Consider the following 15856-nt stretch of genomic DNA (forward strand, 5'->3'; position numbering starts at 1 on the left):
GTCCGAGTGTCAGGTGAACTGAACTTCAGGTAAGAAGTTATGACCTGCAGTCTATCCGGGTCAGATATAAACCAAGTTTAGGTGGAGTTTATTTTCATTGTGCTGACTTTTTACAGTCAGTTACAATAACTCGTACTGCGTACTAGCTAGCATGACGGAGTTTCTATACTGCTGGGCGGGTGCTATGATTTTACTGATAGTGAACTTTATTTTATTCATAAGGTTAGTTAGTAGAGTTGCCAACCGTCCCGTAAAAAGACGGAATCATCCCGCATTGAGAGAAAATATTACGCGTTTCGTGTTGAGGTGAAAAGGAACACAGTTTGTCCCGTACTTCAGCTACAAAGAAAAAGACATAAAGCTGGATTTATTCTGTCGTTACGCTGCACAGCTGCCTTTTCTTCTCTCATTCTCTCCCCTCCCTCTCCTGTTGCTACTTCAATCATGAAACTGATCAATGATCAGCTGATCGGCTTTTCTCTCTTGTTTGTTTATCGCCCATTTCGCGCCAGAAAGAGGAAACCAGCGGATGTCGCGCTAAACAACAGCAGCACGTTTGATCAGCTGTTGTTAGAATTTATTTAATATTAATTTAGTATCAGCTGATGTTTGCTGGAGCCACAGCTGTAAAGCTGCTGGTCATGATGGTTTGTATATCTGGTGAGAGGGAAACATGAAGATGAAACCAGGAGATGTCCTTACTGAATCATCAGAGCTGAACAGGTGATGGAGAAACAGGTTTACCTTTTAGGTGACATGAATGAGTTGAAGGGAAGTTATGAACTGTTTCTGAGAGACAAATAACACCAGCATCCTTTTTTTAACATAGCTGGTAACTGTGCGGGTCTAGCAAAGTTTTGCCAGGGGGCCAGGTAGGACATTAACAGGGAAAGGGGGGCACAGAGATATACTTTTCTTTTTTATTCTAATTTAGAATATCTCACTTTTATTAAATAATTATCTGAAGCTTACAACCAAAGTTTTCATCTGATGTAAAATGTATAGAAATCATACATTTACCAACAAGACAGTGTACATCACTGTCACAACAGCGTTTGTTTTCATTCAAAGCTTGCATTTTCACCTGCTGGACATCACTACCTGACAAGTTGAACTGTCTTCAGAACATTGCAGAGGCCTTATTGACAGTATTTGGCTCTACATATCTGTGTGAGCAGATTTTGTCCTCAGGTAGCTGTCTGAATGCTGGACACTCGGAGACCTGTGTCTCTGAGTGGGAGACCAGAGATCACATTAACATGTGTGTCTCTGTATTAACAAACATACCATATTGGCCCAGTTTATTTTTCTTATCATTGTTGTGAGAAGACCATAAATAGCATTTGTATTTTCTGTTGTACAGTTCATTTGCTGTTTTGGATAAAAAGTGTATTTTTTTTGTTCCAAAATAGCTGATAACTATTCACTGATAGCTGCCAACATCTGCAAACAAATATAATTCTATAAAAGAGTTCTATATAGTGTGTAACTGTTCATATAGAGCATTATTACATTTATTGCTAATGCAATCATATGGCACACTGACTTCTGAGGAAATTTTAAATGGCACTCGCCATCAAAAAGGTTGCCTACCCCTGGTCTAGACATTCAACAGTAAAAGCTTGTGTCAAGTTTTTATAAACTTTGGAATAAGTGTCTGTATATTTTGTGAGTTCTGTCTTTGTTGTTTATTTTTAATGATAATGTCAATGGAAAATTGTACTTAGTAGTCAGTATAAGCTTTTAATGATATAAGTTTGCATATGATAGAATACTGTATGTTGACCTCTGATGACTTAGACTGTTGTCCACTACAAGACTGTTTTATAAATTCTTTCTCACAGCGATAATAGCTGAACAAGCAGGAAGAGGAGAGCTGGACACTTTTATCTGCGCTCTCTAACAAGAAGAGGGGCCGCGTCCTTCTGAATCTCACAACACACATGCATACACCTAAACCACTCTTATCTTCACTCCCTGCGCACTAACTTTCCTCTGCCTATGAATAGACATATTCACTGTTGTATTACTTTTGTATATAAATAAAGACAAGTGCAAGAACAGAGCGCGCATCACAGGGCCCCCACTCTGGTGTGAGCGTTCTGTGACCGCCCTTGTATACAAGTGAAAACCACAGCGTCTGTGTGTGTTTCTACCCTTAGACTCTCAGCTGAAGAAGTGTCTTTAGAATAAATCTCTTGACAGATATGACTCATTTTGTCTGAAATCAAATAAAATATGATAGAACTGTTACTTTAAAAGGCTGGAGGAACCTGAGTTATTTACACCAAAATGAATTATAATTTTTTTTTTAAATTGTAACTAATTAAAAAACTAATACCCAAATCACCTGAACTCTACTTTCTAACTAACCTGCTGTGAGCTGAGTTTGTTCTTATCTTTGGTGAGGAGAGGTTGGAGGAAGGATGAGCACAGCCAGGTCTAAAGATGCTCTTATCCCCGAGTCCCGTGTTGATGATCATCACCCAACAGGACAGCAGCATCCAGTGGACGTATGATGTCAATCAAAATCCTTCTGAATGAACCATCTGACACGGCAACAATGAGCAGATGAAAAGCCAAAAATTCAATCCAAACTTCTGACCTGCTCATCTCACAGAAGACAAAAGGGAAGAAGCCCGAATCTCTTCTTCAACTCACTTTTATACCTGCTCACCCTTTCTCTCCTACTGGACGTCACAGCTTCACACTTTAAACATCCAATCAAGTTGTTGACATCAAATCATGTGATGTCCAATCTCACCTTATCTGTCTCCATCTGTCTGACTTTCTCCACAGACATGATTTAAAACAGTCACTTCATTGCATTTTCTTGTTTTCTGACACAGAAACTTGACCACATTTGAGATACAGATATTTGTTTAAAATGTAGAGAGTAAAAGTAAGGAGCAGTCAGAAAAAAACTACTCAAGTACAGATACCTGTGAATTGTACTTAAGTACAGTAACAAAGTATTTGTACTTAGTACTTTTGGTAGTCTCGCATGTCTGTGTTGAATTTTCCACCAACTGAAAACTGGACAGAAAGCCTGAACTTTCCTTCTACCTCTGGATACTCAACAGTCAGTACTTTTACTTCTAACAGTGAACATTAGGATTCTGATTACCTTCAGTGATGTAATGTTTTGTTTCAGCAGTAAACACCATCTTTAAAAAGAAGTTTGTAATTGTAAATCCTCCTCCTCACTCATGTCCAAGTGACAGACACAAACAGGAGAGTGGGGATCAAACTCTGGCTGTTGTGGATCCTCCAGGTCTGTTTAACACCAGCAAGAGTGAACCTGATGTGAGGAGGGAAATCACTCGGGTCTAAATGGTCCTGTTCACCCACGGAGATGACCTGAAGAGGAACATAGAAGAAGTCATCACTGACAGCAGATCGCTGCATAACTTAAATCTACATGTAGAAAACAGATTTGATGTTATACTTAAGTTCATGTAGAAATGTAGAAAATGTCAGAGTTGACTGATACTGGGAAACTGAACACTGGGAAGGATGGGATACTTTAAGTAGTGCAAAGCTAGAAAAGGAAGACAGTCTGTGCTCATGTCCTGAAGTCCAGTCAACTAACTGCTGTTTTTAATTTGAAATAATTATAATTTAGTCCTTTTTTTCAGTTTACTTTCATCTGAGCAGCACATTTATTTTGCATTGATTGATTGTGTTAAGGTTCCGTTATTGAGGGGAATCCAAAAATAACCACAGATCCAGCCGGGTGCAATTAGACGACATTTTAATGAACACATGTGTGAGTCCAACCGCCCAATCAGTGTTGAACTACTTTACAATAGTCAGACAAGGGCTTTATAGGGTTGGGGGTGATACTACTCCCCCCCCCTCTCAGACACAATACAGCATACGTCAATCCAAAACCACAAATGTTCTGTCAACCCTTGACACAGTCCAGAGAACATCGTCTTCGGCCCGGTGCTTCCCCTCAGCTCGCCTTCGCTGTCGCTTATCTCTGGGACATCTGGTGTACTTCCTGGAACAGACTAACACGTACGCACCCCAACTTTGCAGTCGCAAGCAAAACATAATTAAACTCTTACCTATATAAATGAGTCTATCTAATATGTATGTGTATGTGTGTCAGCTTCTGCTGCCCTTTATTTCACCCTTCACTTCATCGGCTAAACCTCGTAACCTTTCCACTAGACAGAAGGCCAGCACAACTGAAACTATGTGTGTGTGTATGTGTGCAATAATCTTGACTGATATATAAAATATATAAAACAAATGTTTCAATCTAATACAACTACTTGAAGCATAATCAAAGCTTAGTCAAAGATAAATGCATAATAAAATAACCTGCTCAAAATTCTTACACTCAGACTCTGCTTTCGGTTTCACTTCTGCAGAAGCATGCCTTGCAGAAGTGTTTCCTGTCTCATTTTGGCACAGAGTTACTCTACGTGGGGGCCTTTTCTTTCACCATGCAGTCTGCATATAAACATTTAAGATTATAAATTCAACTCAACAGTTTAAAGTGGTTCTTCTTGGACCTGTAATAAAGACTGATATAATACCAATATATTTGAACATCTGAATGCATCTGGATGCAACATCACTATTAATAATGAAATGGTAATGATGATTATACTAATAGCAGCAAATAATAGCAGTAAAATATTTCTCCTCTTGACAATTGATTGATTGATATACCTTTATTAGTCCCACAAGGGGAAATTTCATAAGGCTGCCGACCTATTGCACGCAATGGCGGCGCCATCTTACCCTCCGACCAAACATACATAACACAAAAACATCACATGGGGAAGACAGGTCAGAGAGGTATAACAATGGAAAATGCACCACATGAGGAAAGATAAGGAGAAAAAAAAATAACTCCCCCCAAACTGAGCTCCAACAGGGAGATCAGTTTGAGAACAGAAAAAAAACACCTCTGCACATAGCACATGAAAAAAACTCTTAATACACCAAAGAAACACATGACAAGCAACAGGGGTGGGTAAAGGGTAAGAGACAGCCGATGTAGACAGTACATCCGGGCCTGCAGCATAAGTGCTGGTCTCCATGATCCACCGTCAGCATCAGAGGGGAATAAGCGTTGAAGGCGTTTGGAGGGGGGATGAGTGTATGTCTGCATGTGTATATATGTCTGTGTGTCTGTGTGTGTGTGTGTGTGTGTCCAGAGTTCAGCTGAGACAGTGTCCTTCGCCCTGCCAGGCTAAGTAAACAGTCTTCCAGCCAACCCAGGTGGCCTTGCATAGAAAGGGAAGAACAGTGTAAACACAGTCGTTATCAGGGTGTTTTGTTCAGCTCCAGCTTTTTACTTTAGTGCGAACAACTCATATAAATTTCCAAGCAGTTCTACAGTCCAACACTGGTCTCTCAATCTCCCGTTGGAGAGCCGCGAGCTTCGCCATACTTGCGCTCTATTGATGTTGTCATTCTTGTGCCCAAAGAGCCGATTCTGAGAACTCACGACAGTGTGCCTCCCCGAGATGTCATCCAATTTACGCTCAGAGATGTTATGCCGAGCGAGCCCTTCCGAGATGTAATCCAGTTTGCACTCAGAGGTCTTATTCTGAGTATTCACGGCAGCCGTAAGCCTTTCTAAGATCTTATCCGTGCTGCACTCAATGAGCCCATTTTGAGAAACTCACGCCTCTTCCCATCGTTTCAATCCCAGCGGGCAGCCTTGTGGGGGTTTGAACAGCCGGTTCCGCTTTCTTAGTTCTCCGGTAAGTCAGGGCCAAGCCAGCTCTGATCAGCCAGAACCCTGTTATCATGGTTCCAAATAGGTAGATATCTTCAGCACTCAGGCTCACCCGAGCCCAGACTTCTCGTTGAGAAAAGTGTGTCAATTGCATTCAGAGACCAGTTGATCAAATCCATAATTCCTCTTTTAGGTTTTAGAGAACAGACTGTGAGAGAGTGTTCCAGGGGAAAGTAATACAAAAACACAAGACTAGACAAGGACACAAGAGGCTACGCAGGGAAGCTAAGGGAGAGGAGAGGAGAGGAGGAGAGGAGAAAAGTGCGACCGCCTTCGTCAAGAGCAAGAACAGACTTTTATATAAACACTGCTTTGTGTTTGAGACAACACCAAATCCCTATACATCTAGAGACATTTCACTGTCAGGCTGTTAGCTAACCATCACATGTTGCACTCAAATGCTGCAAAACCCGTTTAAATAAAAAAAATCACACTGAACTGTTATATTAAAATAACTTTAGTGTATTTAATGAAGCCATGCATGTTTGTCTCGGAGCTACAGCGACTTGAACAAGATGCAGGTGAGTGTGAACATGTGTGATCCTGAATAACTCCACAGGTACACGAGATCCTCACATGAAATATCCAGGACTGAGAAACACATTTGACCTGATCAGCAGCAGGATGTTTGTCTGTAAAAAGATGATCAAGTAAATTCAAAGCTGTGAACATCACATGGAACAAAAGCTGGAACTCATCAAAATACAAAGAACAGAAACAGTGTTTAAGTGGAAACTGCATGAAGGCACAGCTGAGTGAGTTTTCAAAGAAATGATGGTTTAGGCAAAAGATTAGGAACAGTTTCCTCTCGGTTCCTTTTCAGGTTACTGGTTTATTTTCATTTTAGTTGAATGTCATCTATCAGACACTCTGCTGATGTGCTTCACCTCTCTCAACCTCAGTGTGGGTGTAATACCCTCTCTGACCACGGGGGGGGGGGGGTGCTGTTACACGTCACATTGATAGAATCAGGAATCGATGGTCGTTCGGAGCACTTTTAGTGACATGTTTGACTTATTTAAAAAAGACAGCAACAAATGATCTGATGTGAAAAGCTTCAGGTGTGTGAAGAGTGAGGAGGAGGAGCAGTGAAGACACCTGAACACCACGGAAAACAGCCAAAATATTCAAAACAACTTTATTGTCCACTTTTTGTGTGTACAAAGTAATTAGTCTTTGATTCAGTCACATGAACACATCACACACAGACAGGACAGAGTGCAGTGAAACACACAATCACATGTTTATACTCATCACGTGTGTTTTATCTGTCTTTAGTCTTTTGCTGCGCACTTTGGAAATTCATGTAATAAACCTTTAATAAACTAATCGAATAAAAAAGTCACATGAAACAGTTTTTCTGTGTTCGTTCCTCTCGGCTGCTTCCTTCTGTGTAACCTCCACCATGGTTCACTGTGCAGCCAGTGATGCTGCAGTCGCTCAGGAAAAGGAGAATAAAGGTGGAAAAACCCCACAGACAGCCTCACTCTGTAGAGCCTGTTGATGAAGAAGGTTAATCAGGAGACGTTTACAGCTCACAGCTCATCGGCTGTGTCAGGAGGTGAAGCAGGAACTCTGTTATTGATTATTGATTTATTACCTCTGATTCTCTGCTGGAGTGAAACCTCCTTCTTCAGTGGCCACAAACGAGCGACCAGGTTTTGAGCATCCTTGTAATTATAAAAGTCAGATTTAGGGACTGTCACAGCGTCAGGCTCACAGAACGTGAGGTTCTTCCTCAGATCATCAGAATCAAATTTCAGTACCTGAAAAAAATATGAACAAAGAGAAAGAAGATGAGCAACAGTTTTACACATGAAACCTACAATATGAAACTATCAGTACAAACACAACTGAAACATTTATTTTATTTACGGAAAACATGTTCATTTATTCATATTCACTAATGTCCCTGTCATGCCCGTAGGTGAGGTGTTGTTGCAAAGAGAGACTCTGCTGCCCTCCGGTGAATGTATGGCTATTCACCCTATGCAGCGAGCTTAACATAAAAGGAGATGGTTCCAGGAACAACAGGACACATCGCTTTGTCTTTGTGTCTTTAACTGAAGACCGTTTTTTCCTCTTTTAATTTGTAAGACTGTGAACATACAGTAAAATAATATGTAAGCATCAGTATCGACATATTTTGCAACCAAAAACAGAAGTTAGCAACATAGCTTTTCTTATGCTTTACATTCACCATAAACATCTTTCCTTATACGTTCAAATAACCTCTTAAGTAACATGAAAGTAACAAATCTTATAGAAAATAAAGCTACACATTGCTTACTTACCGATTATGGTTCAACAAACTCCCCAGCGATGTAAACTGGGCTTAAAGTTGTGCAGCTTGTTTTCTGCTCCAGGCATTTTCTCACACTGCCTGCGTGAACTTCTCCTGCTGCTTATAACACATCACCAAAGGGGGGCAGTGAAGTGCACACAAAATAACTAAAGAAGAAGCCACAAAACTCAAGGGGTAATACTGCCCACTGGTGGGAAAACTGAGAAATGCGCCAGCCAAACAAACCCAATAAAGCAACAACAGAGGGGCAGAATAGAGACACTGAGGGCCTGTATAGAGTATCATGGATTAAATGAAATCACTGCCTTTGATTAACTCTGTCTTCAAATCACTTCATGGAGCCAGCTTACTAAGGTGGAGCTTTGAAATGCTTACCACCTCATTTGCATCGGGGAGGGTGACAAATGAAAGACAGCTTTTAACACCCTGCTCGGACACTTTGAGTATTTAATTTTACCTTTCAGCCTCACCAACACTCCAGCTGTCTTCCAGGCCCTAGTTAATGATGTGCTTAGAGAATTTATGCATGTATTCATTTTTGTCAGTCTTGACAATATTTTGGTCTTCTCTAAGACCCAGGTAGGGCATCAGGTCCACGTCTGTAGTGTTTTTAAATGACTCCTGGAGAATTGTCTCAATGTGAAGGCGGAGAAGTGTGACTTTCATACTGCTACAGTCTCTATTCTTGGTTTTGTTTTGTCTGGAGGACAGGTGAAGATCGATCCCACTAAGGTGTGTGCGGTCACTGAATGGCCCATCACAGATTCACAGAAATAGCTACAACGCGTCCCGGGCTCTGCAAACGTCTACCATCAGTTACGCAGAACTACTAACAGTGGAGTCACTGGCTTGAGCAGCCATCCATCATCTGGATGGACCCCAAGAATCTGGTTTATCTCCATTCAGCTAAGAGACTGAACACTGACTAAGCCCGCTGGTCTCTGTTTTTTGGTCTGTTCCGTTTCATTATCTCTTATCGCTCCAGGTCCAGGAATCCAAAACCTGATGCTCTTTCCCGCCAGTATTCCCAGGATACAGACCAGTTGGAGTCAGAGCATTCCTGTCGGGAGCCTCTGGTGCATCAGCCTAACTGGAGGGCTCTTCAACTGGTGGAGAGGTTGTTACATCCTCGCAGAAGTTCTCTGCTCTCCAGGAGTTCAGTCTGCAGGTGGTGGGAGAGATATAGGAGTGGTGGAGAATGAACTCAGGCTGGGTGTGTATTGTCTTGTGTAGTCTGGGGGATGAATGGATGATGAAGTGGGAGCAGTTTTCTCTGCTGTGGGACTGGGCGGTGCCGCTGCCGTGGGCCCCAGTCTACATGGGCCTGGGACCCCTGACGTTGGTGGATTCCAGAGAACGGGGGTGCCTGCTTACTGGGGTCAGCGGGGGAGCTGGCCCCAGTAAGGGGCAAGTAGCCCCTCTGTTCCTTCACTCCCCATCCTCAGCGGTATGCTTGTCTCCACCCCAGAGAAAAGGGTTGCATCTCCTGGGTCTAGGTGTGGTGATGCGGTGATGATGCCTGAACCTGGGGTATAGAGTATGTTTGGGGAATATGATTGGGTGTACAGTGTCTATTTATGTCTGTCTCCACGTTGGGTGAGTACTGATTATTTGTATATGTGTGCATGAGGGTGGGAATGCACGTTTGTCACTGTGTGCGCCTTTACGTGTGTGTCTATAAGTCAGGTCGGGTCTTAGACGCCACCCCTCTAGGAATATCTCAGGCCCTCCAAGGTGTGGAGGCCTATCTCCCCCCACAACCCTCCCTATCGGTGGATGATGCCCTCAGGTGTCGGTGCGTTGGTGGTTCTTGGTGTCCAGGGCTGGGCTCTCAGGTATGTACCGGCTCACTCCCTTTGGCTGCTTGGCGGGGCCTGGGGGGGCCCTTGGGCCTCTGGGCCTGGGGCTTGTTCCACTCTGGCACAGCTGGCTGACGGCAGAGCCTGCGGGGACGTCGCTGCAGCCCCCTCTGGCCTCTTCTCCGTGGCTGCTGGATGACCCCTCATCTAGGGCTCTCCTCAGCTCCTCCCAGGAGGGTGGCACGGTTGCCCCTCCGATTGAACTTCTTGGGCTCTCGCACTCTGGGGAACTCTGTATGTCTGGGCCTGGATCTCCTCAATGCCTGGTTCATGCCCTGGGGGACGGGGCTATGGCTCCCCACACCCTCTAGCAGATCGTTACATGGAGAAACTTTTTGAATACAAATGTGTTCACGTATATAGGTGTAAACACAGGTGTAATCACGCACAATAACATTCAATATTTAGTATCTACTGTTATTTACTGTTAGCTAGATTATTGCGATGGTGTTGTGTTTATTATGTTGCTTTCTTTTTTGCTTGTTTTCTCTTCTGTTTTTTCTTCTCTCAACAGGTGATCCAGGTGATTTTTTAAGTGCTTTTTCTCACTGTCCCTCTTCCCCCCTGTTTTTCTTTCCCTCCCTCTCTTTCTTTCTCCCTTTTCTATCCCCCAGTCATGTCTGTCCCATGTGTAACAACTGAAAATTAAAATAAAATAAAATAAGTACATAATAATAATAAATGTCAATCAAATAGACCAATATGGCAAGGCCATGATGATCCACTTGGTAAAGTAAATCTGTTGGGCATCTTTTTTGGCCTTCAGACAACAATTCTGATTCCTAAAGAACTAAATGGGACAGGTGCAAAAAAAAAAGAGACATTCCTACAGTTTAACTAATTGGTGTATGTTATCTGGCTTCATGGATAGATAAAGTTGGGTGTCATCTGCATAGCAGTGAAAATGCATACTATGTCTTCTGATGATACTGCCTAAGGGAAGCATGTATAGGGAGTGCAGAATTATTAGGCAAGTTGTATTTTTGAGGAATAATTTTATTATTGAACAACAACCATGTTCTCAATGAACCCAAAAAACTCATTAATATCAAAGCTGAATGTTTTTGGAAGTAGTTTTTAGTTTTAGCTATTTTAGGGGGATATCTGTGTGTGCAGGTGACTATTACTGTGCATAATTATTAGGCAACTTAACAAAAAACAAATATATACCCATTTCAATTATTTATTTTTACCAGTGAAACCAATATAACATCTCCACATTCACAAATGTACATTTCTGACATTCAAAAACAAAACAAAAACAAATCAGCCACCAATATAGCCACCTTTCTTTGCAAGGACACTCAAAAGCCTGCCATCCATGGATTCTGTCAGTGTTTTGATCTGTTCACCATCAACATTGCGTGCAGCAGCAACCACAGCCTCCCAGACACTGTTCAGAGAGGTGTACTGTTTTCCCTCCTTGTAAATCTCACATTTGATGATGGACCACAGGTTCTCAATGGGGTTCAGATCAGGTGAACAAGGAGGCCATGTCATTAGTTTTTCTTCTTTTATACCCTTTCTTGCCAGCCACGCTGTGGAGTACTTGGACGCGTGTGATGGAGCATTGTCCTGCATGAAAATCCTGTTTTTCTTGAAGGATGCAGACTTCTTCCTGTACCACTGCTTGAAGAAGGTGTCTTCCAGAAACTGGCAGTAGGACTGGGAGTTGAGCTTGACTCCATCCTAAACCCAAAAAGGCCCCACAAGCTCATCTTTGATGATACCAGCCCAAACCAGTACTCCACCTCCACCTTGCTGGCGTCTGAGTCGGACTGGAGCTCTCTGCCCTTTACCAATCCAGCCACGGGCCCATCCATCTGGCCCATCCAGACTGACTCTCATTTCATCAGTCCATAAAACCTTAGAAAAATCAGTCTTGAGATATTTCTTGGCCCAGTCTTGACGTTTCAGCTTGTGTGTCTTGTTCAGTGGTGGTCGTCTTTCAGCCTTTCTTACCTTGGCCATGTCTCTGAGTATTGCACACCTTGTGCTTTTGGGCACTCCAGTGATGTTGCAGCTCTGAAATATGGCCAAACTGGTGGCAAGTGGCATCTTGGAAGCTGCACGCTTGACTTTTCCCAGTTCATGGGCAGTTATTTTGCGCCTTGGTTTTTCCACACGCTTCTTGCGACCCTGTTGACTATTTTGAATGAAACGCTTGATTGTTCGATGATCACGCTTCAGAAGCTTTGCAATTTTAAGACTGCTGCATCCCTCTGCAAGATAGCTCACTATTTTTGACTTTTCTGAGCCTGTCAAGTCCTTCTTTTGACCCATTTTGCCAAAGGAAAGGAAGTTGCCTAATAATTATGCACACCTGATATAGGGTGTTGATGTCATTAGACCACACCCCTTCTCATTACAGAGATGCACATCACCTAATATGCTTAATTGGTAGTAGGCTTTCGAGCCTATACAGCTTGGAGTAAGACAACATGCATGAAGAGGATGATGTGGACAAAATACTCATTTGCCTAATAATTCTGCACTCCCTGTATAATGTAAATAGAACTGGTCCTACCACTGAACCCTGTGGAACTCCATAATTAATCTTAGTGTGTGAAGAGGACTCTCCATTTACATGAACAAATTGGAGTCTATTAGATAGACATGATACAACCCACTGCACATGAGATGAGTCCACTGTCTGACGCCATAAGAATTTTTTTTTCCAATCCCCTTGTAGCACCACACGTGGGATATTTTGTCATTTGTATCATTTGTAACCTTCACTAAAGCTGTTTCTGTGATGAGCTTTGAAACCTAAAGCTTTTCAAGTAAGCCGTTCCTCTGCAGATGATCAGTTAGCTGTTTTACAATGACTCTAGAATTTTTTAGATAATTAGCTAGAAAGAAATGGAACTCACCTGCCTGCCCTCCAGTTCTCCACCATCAATCACCTCACCTCTGGAGGCCCGCAACTCTCCGACTCCCACGGAGCCCTTCCTCCCCTCTGTTGCTGCTCACGTTCATGAACCAAGATAAACTTTCCTATCATATTACAGACTCCCCACCTCAGTTTCCGCTCCATAGCTAACTCTGCTGTCCTCCATTTTAGAAGGCCCTGCCCCGTGTGACTCTCCCTGTGTGACGTTGTTTCCTGCCAAACAATAACTCAGTGTATTTTGGGTCTTGTGTCGGCTTTTGGGTCCATCCTCGCACCACTCGTGACAGTAATCACACCTCCAAACACACCCTAACACTGGCATAAACATGCAAAGACAAGAATCTGAGTTTCAATTATTAATTTGTCGCCTGCGAAACTCAGAAAGAGAAAAATTCTCCTCCAGTGGAGAGAAAAGCTTCTTCCAGCTTTAAGATGATTAAACACACAAAATATCCCTGATGTGGAAATCCTCAGGCGTGTGAGGAGTGAGGAGGACGAGCACTGAAGATACCTGTCCGCCCTCCACATGCAGGGCGATGGTGTCGTGGTCCCAAACATAAAACTGAACGTTCCCAGCGACCTCCTCGGCATCCATCAGGTTCTCTTCACGTCTTTGGATCAGCTCATACCTGAGAGGAAGCAGCGTCTGAATGAGCTCACAGTGTTAAAGGTCATGTGGTGGGGTCATTAGGGTCATTCCACATACACACCAATCAAGTCTGAGCTCCCAGCAGACGCTCTCAGAATCCTCAAAGTTTAACTTTAGTATTTTTAAAAAGTGTCATAAGATCAGGAAACATACATCAAATGTTGCCGGACTTCAGTACATATAAAGAAAATCAGCTGATTATGAAAGAGTCTGAGAAGATTTTCAGATTTTATTGGTTTTTAAATAGAATGGTGTGTGTGTGTGTGCGTGCGTGCGTGCGTGCGTGCGTGCGTGCGTGTGTGTGTGTGGTAACATCTGTTTTTACCAGTGTTTCTCACACATGGCTTCGGGGTTCCAGATGAAGCATCCGTCCCTATAAGCATAGACGGTGTTTGGAGCGTTGGACAGGATGGGATACTCAGAGAAGAGCTCGTCATTGGCTGAGCTGTGAACCAGCACAGCATACATCACTTCCTGTCTGTACAGGGAAGTCCTGAGAACACGCATGATGGGCGGGGTGCCGGAGCAAAACTGAAAGAGGAACAAATTGTGCTTTTCTCCGTTCTTTCGCATATTTATTTGTCACACTTAAATGTTTTGGATCATCAGTCAAATTGGTCTTTGTAGGTTCTCAGTCATCCGGGTCATGGTAGTCTAAGGAGCTTGGAAAGAAAAGCATCTTCTTTAAGTTTACCTTTCATCCGAGAAGCTTTTTCAGTTCTATGAGCGAATGACGGAGAGTCCCAGGATTTATGGCCTAGTGGGAGTGTCCCTAAGAGGGTCATGGACCCCCTATTGATCCTCTGCCTAATCACACGAGTCAAGGTGTGAAAACGGGTGTAGGCCACAATCAGCCAGGGTTTCAGGTGAACCCATTGTGAGACCTTGTCACACCCTATCATGTGACTTACTGGGAACAAAGGACCCAAGACCTGAGTGGGTGTTGAAGCATCTGGGAAGGATCTCAAAAAACTAGAAGTCTGAGCATTGCTCGCCGCAATGTACAGCATACACTACATTGTTGAGTTTGTGTGTGGGAGTTTTGTCCTTGGAATGAACCAGTTTTTGTCTGAGCGTGAAACGTCTTCAAGAAACTCAGTGGAGTCCATTCACTTTTCTTTCCATGTTCCTTAGATCATCAGACAAAGACAACCCAAAAGGCTTGAGTGACACCAATTAAGCCATTTCGAGGTTGAAGTATGAGTGCCTCTTTGGTGACTCACTCTAAAACAAACCAGCAAAAGATCCAGTTTCCAAACATTTTCTTGAGCATTTACTGCACAAATACACTCTCCCTATTCACCCATCCTCCATGAAAACAACTGAATATATTTCCTACTCATTCATTAAACAGCTGACACATGACAGGAGTGCCAACCACAATCCCAGGAATAGACATGCAACACCATACACACACTACCTTATCACCACACTCTATATGGCTCCTATAACAAGTAAATACAAAATGCAGTTTTAAATGATGATTTCATTTAAATCATTTTCTGCAGTTTTTTATGTGATTTTCTGGTTGTTTAGTGTCTCAATCAAACACATAATACACAAAATGTTCCACTGAGGTGGAGCTGACAAACTACTGACAAAATCAAGTTTAAAAAGTTGAAACTTTATTGAACTCTTCTGTAAGTGTTAATTTACATTGAAGGAATCAGTACCTGCTCGCTGTAGGCCTCCAGCACCTCCTGCACCTCCTGCACTGTGAAGGTGAAGCGGTACGATCCATACCTGGACTTCTCACTGAAGGCTGGAGACGAGGCGAACTTCCACAGGAAGCCCTGCTGCCTCCGGGCCTGCTCCTCGGTCCGGTTTGGGAAGGCCTCCTCCAGGAGCCTCCTCTCAGCTGACTGGATCTCCTCTGGTGCCACAGCCAGACTCCACCACACCAGGGACAGTCTGTCTGGATCCTTTGAGCTGCTGTTCGGATCCTTGAAGCCTCCGTCATTCTTGATCTCTTCTAATTTGTATGTGTCGTGTTTCAGCCGAGACACGTGAAACTCAAGTGAAACTTCTCCAGTAGTCCGGGGTACGGAGGGATGTCGTCTTTGCAGAGGTACTTCTTGTACAAATGAGTATCTTGAGCTTCCTGTTTCAAATCATTCAGCTTTAAATGCTTCACTTTATAATGTTTTTGTTCTGTGATGTTTCCTGGTCTCTGCATGATCCGATTTGGATGATGTCGATCAAAAAGACCATCCAGACTGTCAGTGTGTCAGGAGCATTTTGTTTCAGTAAGTAAGGAAAGAGACAACAAGCTTGTTTAAGGCATGTACATGGGTGAGAGCTCTGAGTGAGACTCACACACAACTGTAGTCCGCCTTCTTTATTTATACACTCAATGTATAGTTTACACAATGTATAGTTTCATAAC

The 15856-nt window shown here is 42.9% G+C and overlaps 1 protein-coding gene across 2 annotated transcripts in view; it reads right to left on the reverse strand.

The window, feature by feature from the left end:
• Positions 1–7029: 7029 nt before the first annotated feature.
• The window catches only part of LOC106097525 (uncharacterized), a 59428-nt gene continuing 50601 nt past the window's right edge, over positions 7030–15856 (reverse strand). The window contains exons 1-2 of one of the 2 annotated variants that reach the window (XR_002063491.2): positions 7365–7466; positions 7152–7261 (exon numbers count right to left, since the gene is read on the reverse strand). Coding sequence is in view for 1 of the 2 variants with exons in the window: in XM_019363636.2 (XP_019219181.1) it covers positions 7248–7261 (14 nt within the window). In the remaining variant the exon portion in view is untranslated. Of the gene's footprint in view, positions 7262–7364; positions 7467–15856 lie in introns of those variants that run through there. The other variant, XM_019363636.2, reaches the window with a different exon arrangement.

This window comes from Oreochromis niloticus, linkage group LG10 (genome assembly GCF_001858045.2).
Source record: "Oreochromis niloticus isolate F11D_XX linkage group LG10, O_niloticus_UMD_NMBU, whole genome shotgun sequence".
Classification (NCBI taxonomy): domain Eukaryota; kingdom Metazoa; phylum Chordata; class Actinopteri; order Cichliformes; family Cichlidae; genus Oreochromis; species Oreochromis niloticus.